The following is a 15,542-nucleotide window of genomic DNA, read 5'->3' on the forward strand; positions in this document are numbered from 1 at the left end:
ATTTGAATTTTTTTTCTTGAATACAAATCTTGGGTTCCGTTTTTGTCGTCTTTCATCTTGCCCTTCCGTGTATTCGCTGATACAGGCAAGTTTTGGCCCATAAAAAGGCTTGCTGACGTGTGAATTAACTCAATTGTAAGTCAGCACTTGTCTGTGTTCTGTGCATCTCCTTTGTCTTCGTCAAATTCGCCCTGAAGCCTAATGGAGTATGTACCAACTTGCCCAAGTCAAAGAAGTATTGATGCTGACAGGCTCCAGTTATAGCCGTGCATGATGGGGCGCAGTCGCAGACTGTTAACCATGCTTTTAACATACGCTTCCAGTGAGTGGCGGGCTCATAGCATATACCACAAACTAATGTTATGATGTTTTACTTTATTGTAGCATGTTGGCTTATTCGCTGCCAAGTGTAAGGTGTTGTAGACTGTGCCATTATTCCTGTACAGATCAAAGCGTAAGTATTCCATCCGAAGGGCAAGCGCAGCCAGTATCAGTGCGCTGTTGTCAGTGCAGAGTGCAGTAACAACATCTAGTGCGGTGCATTGCACACTGTCTTAGCATGCAGCGTCAAACTCAGGGAGTGCAGTGGAATGCCAGCTGTGCCCAGGGAGCCCAGCAACACAGCGTTACCTAGTGCATGTCAGAGAAAATGCAGTGCTGCCCAGTGTCTCACGGTGTGCTCCAGCACCTTTTCCAATAAGAAACAGCATTTTTAGCGTCGTCCAGAGTCAAAATTGCCCTCCGATGCAGAGGCTTATTCTAATGCGAAAACACCCCTCCTGGCAACATCCCATGTGACATAGGTGGGATTTACCTCAATAGCAGATATATCTTTATTGCTTTTTCCTTCACTCATCGGCTACCACAATGACTAAACTTTACATCAATCACTGCATAGTGGTTCCACTCATGACCTTTGGAAGTATTGCAACCACCAGTTGCACACTTGGCAATACGTAGCGGCACCAGAAATGTAGCATTAAAATGTCCAACATGCTGTCATGACGGTTCAAATCATAAACTATTGCTTGTGTGGACCAAGGCAGCCACCTAGGCAGGCTAGTGTTCACCATAAATGGCAGAAAATATGGCAAGGCACAATTTATTTAAGGCAGCTTTTAGGCAAGCGGGCCAGGGAGCAGTTGTGTCCAGATACTTCCATATTCAGGTGTGAAGCGTAGACGGCAGGCACAGGACAGTAGCAGCTGATGCACATCAGTCGGCACCTCCAATGCCAACATCTCAGACAGCCACTCCAGTACCTGCAGACCAGAAGTTACATGGGCAAACTGCTACCATTTAGAGCCTCAGAACGTGAAACTATATTTTATCACGCCATCTGTTGAAGCTGAATGCGTATCACTAAACAGCTGCAGCAACAGTTGTGCACAGGTGATCGGCGAAACTTTGTGGTTGGGTACCAGAATGAAATGACAAACTAAAATCATACACAGCACTAAAAAACTTGGAGGATGCTTGTGAATCAGCGAAGTACCCACAACTCATCCTCAAGTAAATCCACATTCAAGCATCTGCGATAGACTGGCACGACCAACAAGTGGAAAGAGCCTTGCTCAGTTATTGCTTCTGCATCGATGAGGTTGTGGCTGGTGAAATGTTACGTTGCCGATGTCTGTGTAGACACCACTTCATTTCTTAACTTGCATTTCTTCTTAACAGAAATAAGTGCTAGAGATAGAAGCACAAACTTACAACCTCATTTTTGGTATTCAATGAAGGCGTGTAGTTAGTTATTTTTAATGGTAACCATGTGCCCACGTCACTTCACATCTAGAAATTGTGGCACCCAAAATAACCTATCAATAAGAGTATTGATGAGTTGATTAAAACGTGCTCAGATGTTGAAGCTTCTGAAGCAAACCTGTAACACAAAGGCACACATTAAACACTATACGTGACGACAAATTACCCACATTATAATTTTATCCGCCACCGGTAAAATAATGGATCTAGGATTCACTTTCAAGGCATGTCCTCCACTTCAGCAATTTTCCAAATTCTCCATGCATTGCCTAAGACAACTAGAAGGCGAAATAAATTTAGGTTTTTATGTACACTTTGTCATTCACTTTATATTATGTGACGCAATGCTCGGGTATTGTACAGTCAGTCACGTACCCACAGATTAGAGGCCCGATTTTTAGGCACTAAGAAAGTGCATTTTAAGCACCAAAATAGGCAAATAACACATTATTTTAGGCCTCCTAATTTGCAAATATAGGCACAATAAATCCTTACAGAAACTGAAATGATGTCAAACAAAGAAAGATAGATATGTGCTACTTGTATTTATGACAGGAAGCAAGAAATGTTATTTTTTATGATAACAGAAAGGCACCAATGGTTGAACACTGCAATAAATTTCGCACATGGTTCATAGAACATAGTCTTTTTTTCGATTGTCCAGCATGGTGAATTAAATCAGCATTGTCGAATCAACACACCCCTGAGTCATTTTCTTTTGTTCGTGGCTGAGAAGAGAAGCACAAAATAAGGTATAGCCAGGCCACTGAAGGGGAGGGATGCCTTGTATTAAACCCCTGTCAAACGGCCACCACCGAACTCTATTTATCTCATTCGTCGTTTGGTTCTGTCGTCAAAAGAACCTTTGCAAGCTTGTGACGTGCCGTTGTGGCCGTCGGATATACTGGGTTCCGAGGCAGCCTAAGAAAGACATCCGCACTCTTTCAAGATACGGAAGAGACTGCCAGACCCTTTTATTTATTTCACTTTCCACGAGCGCCCGCAAGCTTGGCGCCGATCTACTTCATTTCTCTCGTGCAAAGGCGCAAGACACGCACCGATTATCATCTGCTATCGCTCGTCACATGCCCGGGTTCGCAGACTAGTCGTCCCGACTTCATGCACAAAACACTGACAGACATACTAAAGTAACTTAAACAGTCTTATCTGCAACTATTTACAAAAGTCGACAGAACATTGTCTATCCACTTTCAGGCACACAAAACTATATACAAGCACTTACAACTATTTACACTGCACAGCACCCATGTACATCTTAGTATGAAGCATTGGGTTGCTCAATGTGAGCAATGAGGCACAGATATGGTCTTAATTTTTCAACATGCACAATGTCACTTCCCATGTTGTCCGTGAGTTCGATCTCGTAGTTCACAGGTGAGAGTTTGTTCACTATATTCTGAGGTCCGGTGCACGAAGTAGTTGTCTTCACACCGGACGTTGCAACCTTGAGGAGTACCAGTTGTCCTCTTTCAAACAAAACATCCTTGTGGTGCTTGTCAAAGCGTGGCTTCTGTTTTTTCTTGAGCCAGTCGGATGTGCGTGGCTGCGAGCTCCCTGGCTTTTCGTAGTCGTTCACGCACTACCGTGAAATAGTTTGATTCTTCTTTGAGCTCTTCAAGCTCTCGGCGGCTGTATGCAACATCTAATGGTAGCACCGGATCCCTACCGTAGACCAGGAAGAAGAAGTTTGTTGAACTGTGTCTTGGTACCTGGTGTTGTAATAGAATACAATATAAGGGAGGACATCGGCTCATTTTTCTTCCCCGGTGGTAGTCATGGCAACCATCTGTTTGATTGTCTTATTGGCTCTTTCGCACAAGCCGTTTGCTGCGGTGTGATATGCAGTAGTGGCAGCATGTCTGATGCCCCAATTTTTTAGGTATGCTTCAGTAGAGCGCGCCATGATTTAAGTACCGCGATCTGTGATAATTGTGGCTAGGCATATGTGTTTTAAGATGGTCCGTCGTTCAACAAACTTCTGGACGGTTGCAGCCTCTATGTTTCGGAGTGGTTTTGCCTCCACAAACTTTGTGAGGCAATCAATGGCTACAATGATGTACTTGTAACCTCTTGAAGTTTTGAATGGCCCTATTATGTCCATCCCAGCTGTGTGAAATGGGCTGTGGACTTCTATTGGCTGTAACAGACCGTAAGGCACCGATGTCGACATGTTCATCCTCTGACAAAGGTCACAGTGATGCACGTACCGTCTGACATCTGCATAGAGCTTTGGCCAGTAATACTTAGACCTAAGAGCATCGAACGTTTGCGTGAATCCCATGTGGCCACCGTATCGTCTTTCATGCATTTCATGGAGTGCCTCAGCTTGTTGTTGTGCAAAAAGGCAGAGAAGAAATCGACTGCTGACTGGGCCTTGGTCTCTTGTACAACACGTCGTTATGCGTGATAAACTTCTTTTGCATGCGTTTCTGTTGCTTTTTCGTGCCCAGCGCACCCCTAAGCATATCCAGCACTTTAGCGCGAAATGCATCCTGACGCTGCTCCTCACCCATGTTGTCACTGAATCGCAGTGATGGATATGATACTGCAAGAATTGGTTCAGCATCATCCACAATGGGGGGATTCCTAAAAAGACAATCTGGTGCGCTGTGTAGAATTCCTGATTTATAAATGGCACAAAGTCAAATTCCTGCAGAATCAGTGACCAACAAAGAAGGCGTTGGTTTCCTTCCTTGTAGCGCAAGACCCAGCACAGTGCATGGTGGTCGCTGACAACTTGAAATTTTCGGCCAATCAGGTATGATCGTAGCTCTTCTAATGCCCATTTTACTGCAAGAGCTTCCAGTTTTGTCAAAGAATAATTAAACTCTGCACCTTTGAAAGATCGACTCAAGTATAGCACTGAACAATATCGTTGCTTTTCATCTTCTTGCAGTAATAGACCTCGAAAGCCGAGCCGAGATGCATCTGTGTCCACTTGGACACCAAATTCTGGTTTTTCGAAAAATAGCTTAAGGACAGGCACCTGGCACAACGCACGCTTTAATGTCTCAAATGCCACTTGCTGGTGTTCTTTCCAAAAAAAAGTAGCACTTTTCTTTAGGAGTGATCGAATACGAGCTGCGATAACGCTCTAATTCAGGATAAACTTCCTGAAGTACGATGTGAGCCTGATGAGTGATTGTAGTTCCTGCACATTTCGAGGAAGGCCTGCACCGCTGCCAGTTTCCATGGGTCAGGAGATACACCGTCTGTTGTGACAACATGCCCAAGGTAATTGATGGCAGTACAAAAAAAAAAACACTTCTGTGGCTTGAACTTCAATGCTGCTATTTCGAACCCTGTAGATATGTTCTGAAGGTGCGAAATGTGTTCTTCAATTGTCCGGCTGAAGACTACGCAGTCATGCATATACACAAGGGCATTGTCGTATTTAATATCATCAATGATCGTATCCACGGCTCACTGACATGTGAATGGGGCATCTTTAAGGCCAAATGGCATCCAGAGGAATTCGTAAAAACCCCAACAGCGTGACGAAGGCAGTCTTCTGTATGTCATCTAAATGCATGGCGATCTGATAAAATACAGACACCAAGTCCATAACAGAAAAGTACTTGCTTACAATGAATGCCTGCAGCACATCTTCAATTCTTGGGAAAGGGTACAAAATGTCCTCAGTGACGGCGTTGACATCGATAATCAATGCACATGTGCGTTGTCCCGTATTTCTTTGCTACAAGGACAAGGGGTGACGCCCAAGGACTCCGAGAAGGTCGCACTATATTGGCATCAATGAGGTCCTTGATCATACTTTTGACGAGATCACGCTGTGCTGGTGACAATCTGTGAGGACGTTGAGATATTGGCTTTGCGTTTCCAGTTGGAATCCAATGTCGCTCAACTGTGCAGGAGCTGACACCTGTACTTGACTGTGCAAAGCAAACCGCATTTGCACCAACAAATCCTTCATGACCTGCCGCTCATTGGAAGATAACATTGTTCCAATGTTAAAGCTGACGTCTCCTATTGCGATTGAATGGTGCTGCGGATCGACGACCATATGAGTTGGTGGCGCATCAAGGTCCACAGGAGAAGGAAGGCATGAAATTTGGAGGATCTGTTGGCAGTCCTCTCCAGAAAGTTCAATATCCCTAATTCCGCTTGCTTCTTCAATGAGGCCAATTGTCATCTGATGGGGAAACAAGACGGCTTGAGAAGAGCAGTTCGTGAACAAAACCTTCGTTGTATTTTCCGATGCAGCTGTTACCATGGGCTTGCGTAGCCTTTAGGGGACCGATACTGCGAAGCTCTTTGAGCCCCAGTCGATGACAGCTCTTGAAGCCCGCAAGAAGTCATCGTCTAGCTGTATTTCTTCGTGAGGTAACTGAGGAACAATAACAAAGTCATGCTGCGGTGTTTGGTCATCCAATGTCACCACAGCACTGACATGACCTAAACTTTGCAGCTGATGGCCGCTTGCTCCTACCAAACGTAGGGACGAAGGCCTAATGCTTAATTCAAGTTTGCCACCTATTGGTGCCATGATCAAGCTTTTGACACCTCCAGAATCCAAGATACCTTCAATCGTTTGTCCGTTAATGGCGACAGGAACAGAAAAAGTACCCGCTTCAGCGACACATGACACCTGCTCAATTACTGGCGAATGCTCGAGGGCATCAGCATCACCAGCTGTTCGTTTCTTCGCTGTTGTGAGCTGGAAGATTCGAAATTTTCCTGCCAATTAAAAAATTCTGCAGTTTGTGGTAGATGACACTGCATGACAAAATGGCCATTTCTGGAGCAGCTCAAGCACAGTTTACGAACTCTCAAGGCATTTTCTTGCAACCTTTGAAAAACACGCATTGGGGAATGAGTCGATTGCCGCGACGGTGACGGCTTGGCTTTCGTATCCCCTTTCACCTTTCACTCAGCTACTTCCTCATCTGACGAACCGCTAGACTCTATGCTGTCCGCACGTTGACGATGGCGCATAGGCGTCCAAGGCGAACGCTTTGCCATAACACAACATTCGGCAGATGGCGTTATGGATGGCGTTCCGCATTCTTCCGCAGCCAAAATTTTAATGCTGTCCTCTAAGTCCCTGATCTAGTCAAAACGCAGAAAAAAGCTTATATCGTCTAGCCGCTTAAATGTTTTATCAAAAAAGTGCTTCTTTGCCTTGGGTGACAGAGTAGCCATGATAACTTGGCACTTTTCCTGTTGTAGTACAGGATAGTTGCACTGCTCCATCAGGTCGAGCTTTCGGTATACAAAGTCTGTACGTGACTCGCCTGCACATTGCGTTCGCGCCGAACATTCGCTGCTTAGATGTTACATTGCAGTCCATGTTATAACGTTGGCGAAACGCTGCCTTCATGTCAGCCTAAGTACTGATACTAGCCACCTTTGTGTGGTGACACATCCATGTAAAGTCTTTAGCTGGAAGCCTTGAAATAATGAATGGTATGGAGACCTCATCAGGAACGCAGAAGGTTCTAAACCAATAGTCAACTTGGTGAAGCCAGACGTTTAGATCTTTCTCGAGATGCGGTAAGAAGCATGCCACGAAACTCGAAAGTCAGTCGCGAGCGTATTCATTGTTAGACATGCACACGGGAGTATCGCTTCTGGCTTGTCTTTGCTGCTTTCTCGAGCCGCGTTTAAGATTCATCGACGCACTGCTCTCTCCTGCACTCGTGCTTGATTCGGCGTCAGAGTTTTTGTGCGTTTTTAACTCTAGACGCTCGATGCGCTCTACTAGAGGAGCAAGCAAGTTACACAAGAGGTCGTGACTTGCCTTCATCTGTGAGTTAAGAGGCGGTTTCGGTGCAGCGGCGTCTTTGGCGGCGTCGTGCTCTTTGAGAATCATCAGTTTTAGTTCTTTCAATTTGCTCCAGAGCTAGCCCAACGGATCCTTTGCAAGTGCACTGCAAGTGCAGGCTTCGGACACAGCTGACCTGTAGGCTTCCACCCGGGCTGCGTCATCCAGCTGCTCGAACACGTCGACAGACCACGGGGCCGTTGCCATCTTGGGATCAAGGAGCGGACACTGTCCAAACGTCAGTGGCTGAGCCAAAGGAGCGCGTAGGTAGCGACGTCCCCACATACAAGATGTAAATGTCTTCTTAGTTCACCTCGAGCCATTGGGCCCCAATTGTGATGTGCCGTTGTGGCCGTCAGATATGCTGGGTTCTGAGGCGGCCTAAGAAGGACGTCCACACTCATTCAAGATCAGGAAGTGGCTGCCAGAACCTTTTTTTTTATTTCATGTTCCTCGAGCGCCCGCGAGCGCGGTGCCGATTTACTTTGTTTTCCTCGCACAAAGGCGCGAGACACGCACCGAGCATCGTCTGCTATCGCTCGTCACGAAGCCAAAATAAAACTAAGGTGTCAGCTTTGTAATCTGACAGTGTTCAACAGTAATAATTGCCAGAATTTTATGCCAGCTATTCAGTAGAAAAAACTGCTGTTTGGAGACAGGGAAAATTTATTCTGCAAAAAATATTTCCGGAGGTCTGCCGCATGTATAAAGTGTGTAGACGGCCTTCTCAGCCAGTTTCCAGCCGTTTTGGTTTCGCTTGTATTTTTATATCAGACTTAGGGCTGCATCTAGTGTTACTGCCAAGGGGGACATTGCCAGTTGTGGGCAACGGTTGGCTAAGGGTCGGCAATCAGCCGGTGGCCAGGTTAGTCGGCAAGACAACCAAAAAAAGTGGTCGGCTCGTGGCTGGCCATTGACCAGGTCGGCTGTAGGTCAGCCAGCATGCTTGGCCAGACATTGTAGGTTTACTATTTGCCAACGCCACTTGGCCAGGTCGGCAGTAGGTCAGCCACTGCGCTTGGCCCGACGTCGTAGATTTAACATCGGCCAATGCCACTTGGCCAGGTCGGCAGTAGGTCGGCCACCGTGCTTGGCCCCACGTCGTAAGTTTACCATTGGCCAATGCCATTTTGCCAGGTCGGCAGTAGATTGGCCAGTTCACTTGGCTCGGCATCGCAGGTTTACCTTGGGCCGAACTCTTTTTTAGACCGATGATAAATGCAAGCGCGGGTGATCACTCTTGTCAATTTGCCCGTCATGTAAGCAGAAAGGCACGTCTATACTGCATTTTTTTATGAAATACAGTTAAACCTGCTTATAACGAACCTCCATATAATGAATTGCTCAATATAACGAAGTTTTTATATACCCCGCCTTCGCTCCATAGTAGTACATGTACTTGCAACCTCTATATAACAAAGTAGCTGCGGGAGGAAACCTTGATATAAGGAATTCCCCCCCTGGACAATCTAAGAATTTCACTCCACATTTTGGTACGAGCATGCATCTTCCCCGACTGCCCTGCGCCTGACTAAGCGCAAAGCAGCAGTGGAGCGCAAGGCGCATCAGGCGAGAGCGAGCGCTCGTATTGCACGCAGGTGAGCACGAGGCAGGCGGGCCTGCACCCTAAGAGCCTGCGTTGCTGCCATTCTCGCCGCCACGGAAGCATGCGCGGGTGTACCTTCCCCCTCCACACACCAAACCAAAATAAAAAAAAAAGACTACTTTTGTGCATTGCCAGTGCTACGCTTTTAGTTAGCATCACATATGTGGGGCCGCACTGCTTATGAAGGGTGCTTTACCGAAGAATTTTCCGCAGTATCCATGTCTCAGTCTGTGTCGTTCACTCTTCGTTTTCGATGCTGTGCGTGCTGCATAGTTTCACTGCGCGCATGGTGTGGCTGCCGTTCAGCTTCTTTGCCTTTTTTTTTTTTATAGTGATACCAATTATATCGACAGTCTCGACTGGTTTTTACTGTCACCACTGTCATATATGTATACGTATCTATATATACATAAAAACCCAAGGAAAAAAAAAAAAAAGCCGCCCGCTCTCAGTGCCCATCTCATCACGATACACCGACGCCCACTTATCTCCTAAGCGTACTTTGCCCCGCAAATGGGGGGGGGGGGTTAGACGCTTGTGCGCGTACCCTTATCCTTCGATAGCGAGAATCTCACACCTTCGACTTTGTCCAGAACGATTGCGTTTAGTCACCGGTTGCACAAAGATCACTTCGCTCGCTGAACAGGTGCCGTTTGCGAAAAGAGTGTGCTTTTCAAACACAGCGAAGTAACAACTGTGGCACTTGTTAGTTCGCATCATATCTGTACCTGTGATTACATTTCGTGTCTCGTTTTTGTTTAAACAGCACGTTAAGTGTAGAGTGGTAAATGTTGTTTGTTCACTCTCGACCAGTGTATGTTGTTTTCGTGCATCATTTGTGCGTGACCAGCGCGTTGCACATTTCGATCTGCTTGCTTTTTTCAGCCTTACATTCTAAGTTGTTGCTTATCGCATACATTGCTTCATCCTTGTGACGAAACATTGACTTTTCCTAATTTCGGACAACCCTGTCGTCACCACTGAGGGGATGTCAGATTAGGCGCTGATGGAAACTCTCCGGGACCACGGTGACGACGGATCTTTAAAGGTCGAAGCACCCCGCGATTTCATCTTGCACTGAGCCGCGAGTTTACAGGCTGGTAGCTTTCGCAATTAGCCGATTTAGTTCTGGCAACACGACGGCGCATTGAATGCAATGCAATAAATGCGATAGCAAAACATGGTAATGTCATAAGAAGTAAGGCTGGCAGCCAACTCTTTGGATCCAATATCACAGAACTCCTACAAAACACTGGTTTGAGCAAATACGGCCGCTCCAGGGAGAAGTGCTTTTTTCACACAGTTCCTTCATGTTGAAACCACCCTGATACGCGCCGAGATCGCAAGCACACCAGCGATGGCGACGGCTCTTAAAAGCCACGTTCATTATTGCTACTCAAGCGATTCCCCCCAACTCTCAGCGTTGTTTCATGCTCGTTCAAGACGGGTGGTTTACTTTCTGTTTGAGCATTCAACGGCGGGATATGTTATCTTGTGCACTTGCCAGGCGATAAGGATGGGCCCACTCATTTGATCTCTGCTTTAGCAGCACCCACGCACTTTTGCCCGCTCATGCAAGTTACGATGCGTGGGGGCATGTTATCAATTTGGACTTGTTACGGAACATGGCCGCGACGACGAAAACCCACCTAGAGTGTCTACACAATTGCTATCACAATAATAATGCAGTTTTTATTGTAAAATAGGTGTTTTGGGTTAGCTGTGTTTTCAGTCCCCCATTTGTTTAATTTGAGCGTTTATTTTTCGAATTTTCGTACCAAACCTGCATATAACAGAATACTCTTTATAACGAATTTGTACGAGAATTTATCAATTTCGTAATATCCAGATTTAGCTGTATGGGCAATGACATTATTTTCAGTGTAACTGCAATATATGTGCATACACATGAGGTCAGTCTAAGGTGCAATATTCCAACCAAAATTTACTCTTACACATAAATTAAAAAAAACCCTGCCAAGGAGAGGTTACATAATTGTTCCACAATTATAAATTTAATTTCTATTGCATTGTTTAAAATGCGCAACTACGGCCTGGATGAAGATACGCATCTGTAGAATAGTGGTGGCAGCCGCAACCACTTGGACGGCTTATTTGACAAGAGACAACTTGCGAACAGCATGGTTCCATGTTCTGTGAGTATGTATGCCCCGATTCTTCATAAAAAGAACACTAAAACGACACAGAAAGCACAATGTCGTGTTTTTGAACACTGTTAAACATCTGTAACCCCCTACGAAGTTCTCCCACCTGCGCTAATACGCACTTTCGTGCAGCAATCATGTGCGGATTACATTTTTAAGGCTTAAAGAAAGGCATGTAGAAAAAATCTTTCTTAACAAGAAAGGATACAATATTCTGGCCATGCTTTGGTTCCATTTGCTTTTATTGAGAGGTGCAAGCTTGGTCGTATAACGCTCTGACTTAATACAGAGCCGCATTCGATTGAACTGCAGTGTGATTATCGACACCCTGACACCAACCTCGTGGGGTGCTCAAAAGAGAAGCACAGTACTTGTGTCGCACTATCTGAGTACATTGCTACACTATTCGAGTTACAGCAATAGCATGCCATAGTTTGCAAAACTTGTACCACTGCACACAAAGCTAAATTTGGACACTGCCTTTGAATGAGTGATCACTTTGCCTTTTTGCATGCTATAAAACTGCTTTCATAATTTTTAGGCTGAAACTATTGCTTTATCTGCTGTGTCACTGAATTGAGAGTTCTGTTGCTTATGGATTGTAGAGCATCAGGCACGTATCTTATAGGTTGGTGGGTTGTAATCCCACTGACAGAAAGTCCAATTTTACGACCAATCAAAAAATGGAAATATGGAAATAGGTTCACCTTTGTATTGCTTGGCTAGATTGTCTGTTGGTTTAATTGGTTTTGGGAAAAAAATGAGCCTCTATCTCTTTCTGTCATACTTATAGTAGCTTGGAAGCATGTCAACTTTTCTAATAATTCTTGGAATGGTGCTTCTAAGCCTTCTTGCCTGATCTCATCGTGATTTTTCCTGTATTTATTGATTTTCTTCTATTTGCAGGCTGTCTCATGGTAAATCATGTTGTTGCGTCAATACAGCACGTCTTCAGTGTTGTCAAAAATATCTCGTCAAAACCCAAGATAAGGAATGCGGTCGATCGCACAGGCATCACGGAGAGAGCATCCACGATTCACCATAAGTGTTGATGACGCTAGACACAGTTGTACACCTGATTTCAGAACAGTTATTCACATCATGTGCATCCATCTATATATTGAACACCTGCAGGCTCTTGTCCCACACCCCTAAAAAAAATTACTAAGTGCATGAGTTCACAAATGTCTCTCGAAAAACCAAGCAAAGCCTCACTGTATGGCACAAGAAATTAAGTAGCACCCCGGTTCTTTTTATCTTTATCTATTTGCATAGAAAGTGTTTGAACAGCATTTAATATTTTTAACACTGTTCATGGGCATTTATCTTCAAAATGTATATACTTATTTTCCCTCACTTTGAATATTTTTGCACATATAGTGTTTTTTATTGCACTTTTTACCAGCTATCTACCACCTTTTATTCATTCCAAATTATTTTTGTTGCTCTAAAACAAATATTTTTAGAAAGAGCATTTTAATGTGCGAATTTTGGTATGCTGCACTGCATGCAGGAGTACTTTTCAAACTGGCAAGAACAATCTTCCCAAGACATATGCAAAATAGCAAGGGTGCAACAGCTGAAATACAATTTGGAGCAATTTTTGGAGCAGCAAAATGTTACTTTTGAAGCAATAGATTTCAAATTTTGAGCAGGTTACGGGAAAAAAAACATGCATTTTTTTATCATGAAATACGAAATTTAGAGCGGCATAGAAAAGAAGGCTTACATTTAGAAAAAAAAAAACATGTATAAATCGTTCAACAATCATGCAGTGTGAACATCCGCACTGCCATTTCAACGAAAATAGTATTTTCAACCACCCCGCTGAGTAAACAATGATGAAGTCCATATTAGCATTTGCTGCGCCTGTCAAATCAGTTAACAAACTATGGGAATGTAAATATCAATCTGCCGAGCTCGTGACCTCGAAATTTGGTAGTGTAGTAAACCGGAGGACTAGCGCTAGCTAAGAAGACTGGCACACAGTTTAGCTTATTTAGACATCAGTAATTATGCTGGTTCTCAGAACTGTGTGGCGTACAGACGCATTAGTAACTGTGCAAATTGTATAGTGTCTCACTAGTGCTAACATCTCCTTCTAAATCTCAATACGCTTTTCCACAGGACACTGGTGTATTGCGGCAAAGGTGGCTCAAGCAGCATTAAATTTAAAGTTAAGAAATTTTATTTATTCATTTATTTTATTTAGCAATACTGTCGATCTCATAAGGAGACCATTGCATTTTTTAACCGCTACACCCTCCTACCACTTCCTACCGTCTTTTTCTTTCAGTGGGGTTAGGTGCTGCTTCGGCTCCCTTGGAAGGCGCATTCAACCTGGTAAAGTAACAACGGCGCGTGCCCGCAGGCCCAGCAATGGTAAATGGTATTGGATACTTATCGCCAGGATCGTCGCAGAGATGACAAAACTAGAAGACAAAAATAAATATTTTATGTGCCACTACTTAGGCATTCAATGTGGTCAATGGTAACGCTGACGTTCGCAGCATGTCGAGCCTGTTCGCGTGAAAGAAAAGCGGCATACACTTCCAGCTTTAGTTCTTAACAAGCCGTAGCCACATTTTCAGGCTAGAAAATTTACATTTTCCGCGAAGCGTTGATTGATTGTTTAGTGGAGTTTATTGGCGCAAGGGCCAGATATGGCTAAGGAGCGCCAGAGCGATGAGAATGAACTGTGGGATCTGCAGTGTAGATAAAAGAGATGTGACGTGGCTGTAAATGGGCCTAAAAAACAGTCGCTGTAGGTACGTAAAAATATACATATAGTAAAATTATGGCAATGACAAATGACGTGAACTATGGAGACATAAAATGGTTTAAAAGTGATAAGTATGCGAAATAAAAACTTGGCATGGAGCACCAGTGCCTCGACAGAGTCCTGAAAACAAGAGCATGGAGGCGTGGGCTTGTTGAAAGCTGCTATCACAGCGGCATCCTCTGAACAGAGGATGCGCTATGAACCTGTTGGGCTAAAAACATTCAATGTTGGGCTAAAAACATTCAATACTACATCCTTTAAAAAGCTTAAAACTGATTTTGCATCAAAAAGCGGCTCTTCACCGAGAAACATAGTCGGATATAAAGGAAGATTATAGCGGTATGCTAAAGCAAAATATTTCTTTCTCTCCCTTTCAGCTTCCGCACACTCCAGGAGGACGTGGAGGACGGTTACCCTGTCGCCACATCTACCACAAGTAGGAAGTTCATCGCCAGTCAGCAGAAAGCTATGGGTACCATAAGTGTGTCTTATTCTGAGACGACAAAATAGGACATCAGTTCGCCGTGTTCTCGTAGCGGAGCGCCAGTAACCTAACTGCGGCTTAATCAAGTGAAGCTTATTATTTATTTCTGTGTCCCACAAGCGTTGCGAGTGGCGACACAGTTTCTTACGTAGGAAGGGTTTTAGGTCTGTTGCAGGGACAGTAGCAGTAGGGCCCTCAATTTAATTGACGTGGCCATTTGGTCAGCTAACACATTGCCCTCGATACTTCTATGGCCAGGTACCCAGCAAATAGTAACATGCTGGTTGGACATGTACGCAGTACATAGGACGGAATACAACTCAATTATTACCGGATTTCTTAATCTAAAAAGTGATCTTAATGCATTTACGATGCTTAATGAGTCTGTAAATATAATTGATTTTTGTATGTTTGATTTTCGTATATGTTTCACAGCCGACAATAGTGCATAACCCTCAGCCGTAAATATACTTGTTTCCGGGTGCAGCACACCGGATTCCGAGAAGGTTGGTCCGACGGCTGCATAAGCCACCCCTGCATGCGACTTAGAAGCGTCGGTATAAAACTCTACGCATGAGTAGTTGTACTGGAGTTCTCGGAAATGCATTTTAATATGTGCTTCTGGTGCGTGTTTAGTGATCTCGACAAATGAGGTGTCACAGTGTATAAGCTGCCACTTCCACGGCAGTAAAAGTATCGCTGTGGGCGTAGGACAAAGTTCTAGCAGCGGAACACCCATTTCCTTACTTAAGTTTCTCACACGCAAAGAGAACGGCTTTCTCACTGTGGGTCGATTATTGAAGAGGGTGGCAGCGGTCATATCGTTTATAGTTGAATAAGATGGATGCTTGATGTTTGTGCGTACCTTTATAAAATATGTGAAACTGCTATAGAATAGCTGCAGGTGAAGTGACCACTGATTCGACTCTACATAG

General features: G+C 44.5%; 1 protein-coding gene across 4 annotated transcripts in view; it reads right to left on the minus strand.

Moving 5' to 3' along the window:
- Positions 1 to 1,086: 1,086 nt before the first annotated feature.
- LOC119168526 (focadhesin) overlaps positions 1,087 to 15,542 on the minus strand; it is a 677,649-nt gene continuing 663,193 nt past the window's right edge. For all 4 annotated transcript variants that reach the window (XM_075890929.1, XM_037419929.2, XM_075890931.1 and 1 more), the window contains one exon: positions 1,087 to 1,262. In XM_075890929.1, coding sequence (XP_075747044.1) covers positions 1,119 to 1,262 — 144 coding nt within the window. In that variant the 3' untranslated portion in view covers positions 1,087 to 1,118. The remainder of the gene's footprint in view (positions 1,263 to 15,542) is intronic.

The sequence above is a fragment of the Rhipicephalus microplus genome, chromosome 3 (assembly GCF_043290135.1).
Source record: "Rhipicephalus microplus isolate Deutch F79 chromosome 3, USDA_Rmic, whole genome shotgun sequence".
Classification (NCBI taxonomy): domain Eukaryota; kingdom Metazoa; phylum Arthropoda; class Arachnida; order Ixodida; family Ixodidae; genus Rhipicephalus; species Rhipicephalus microplus.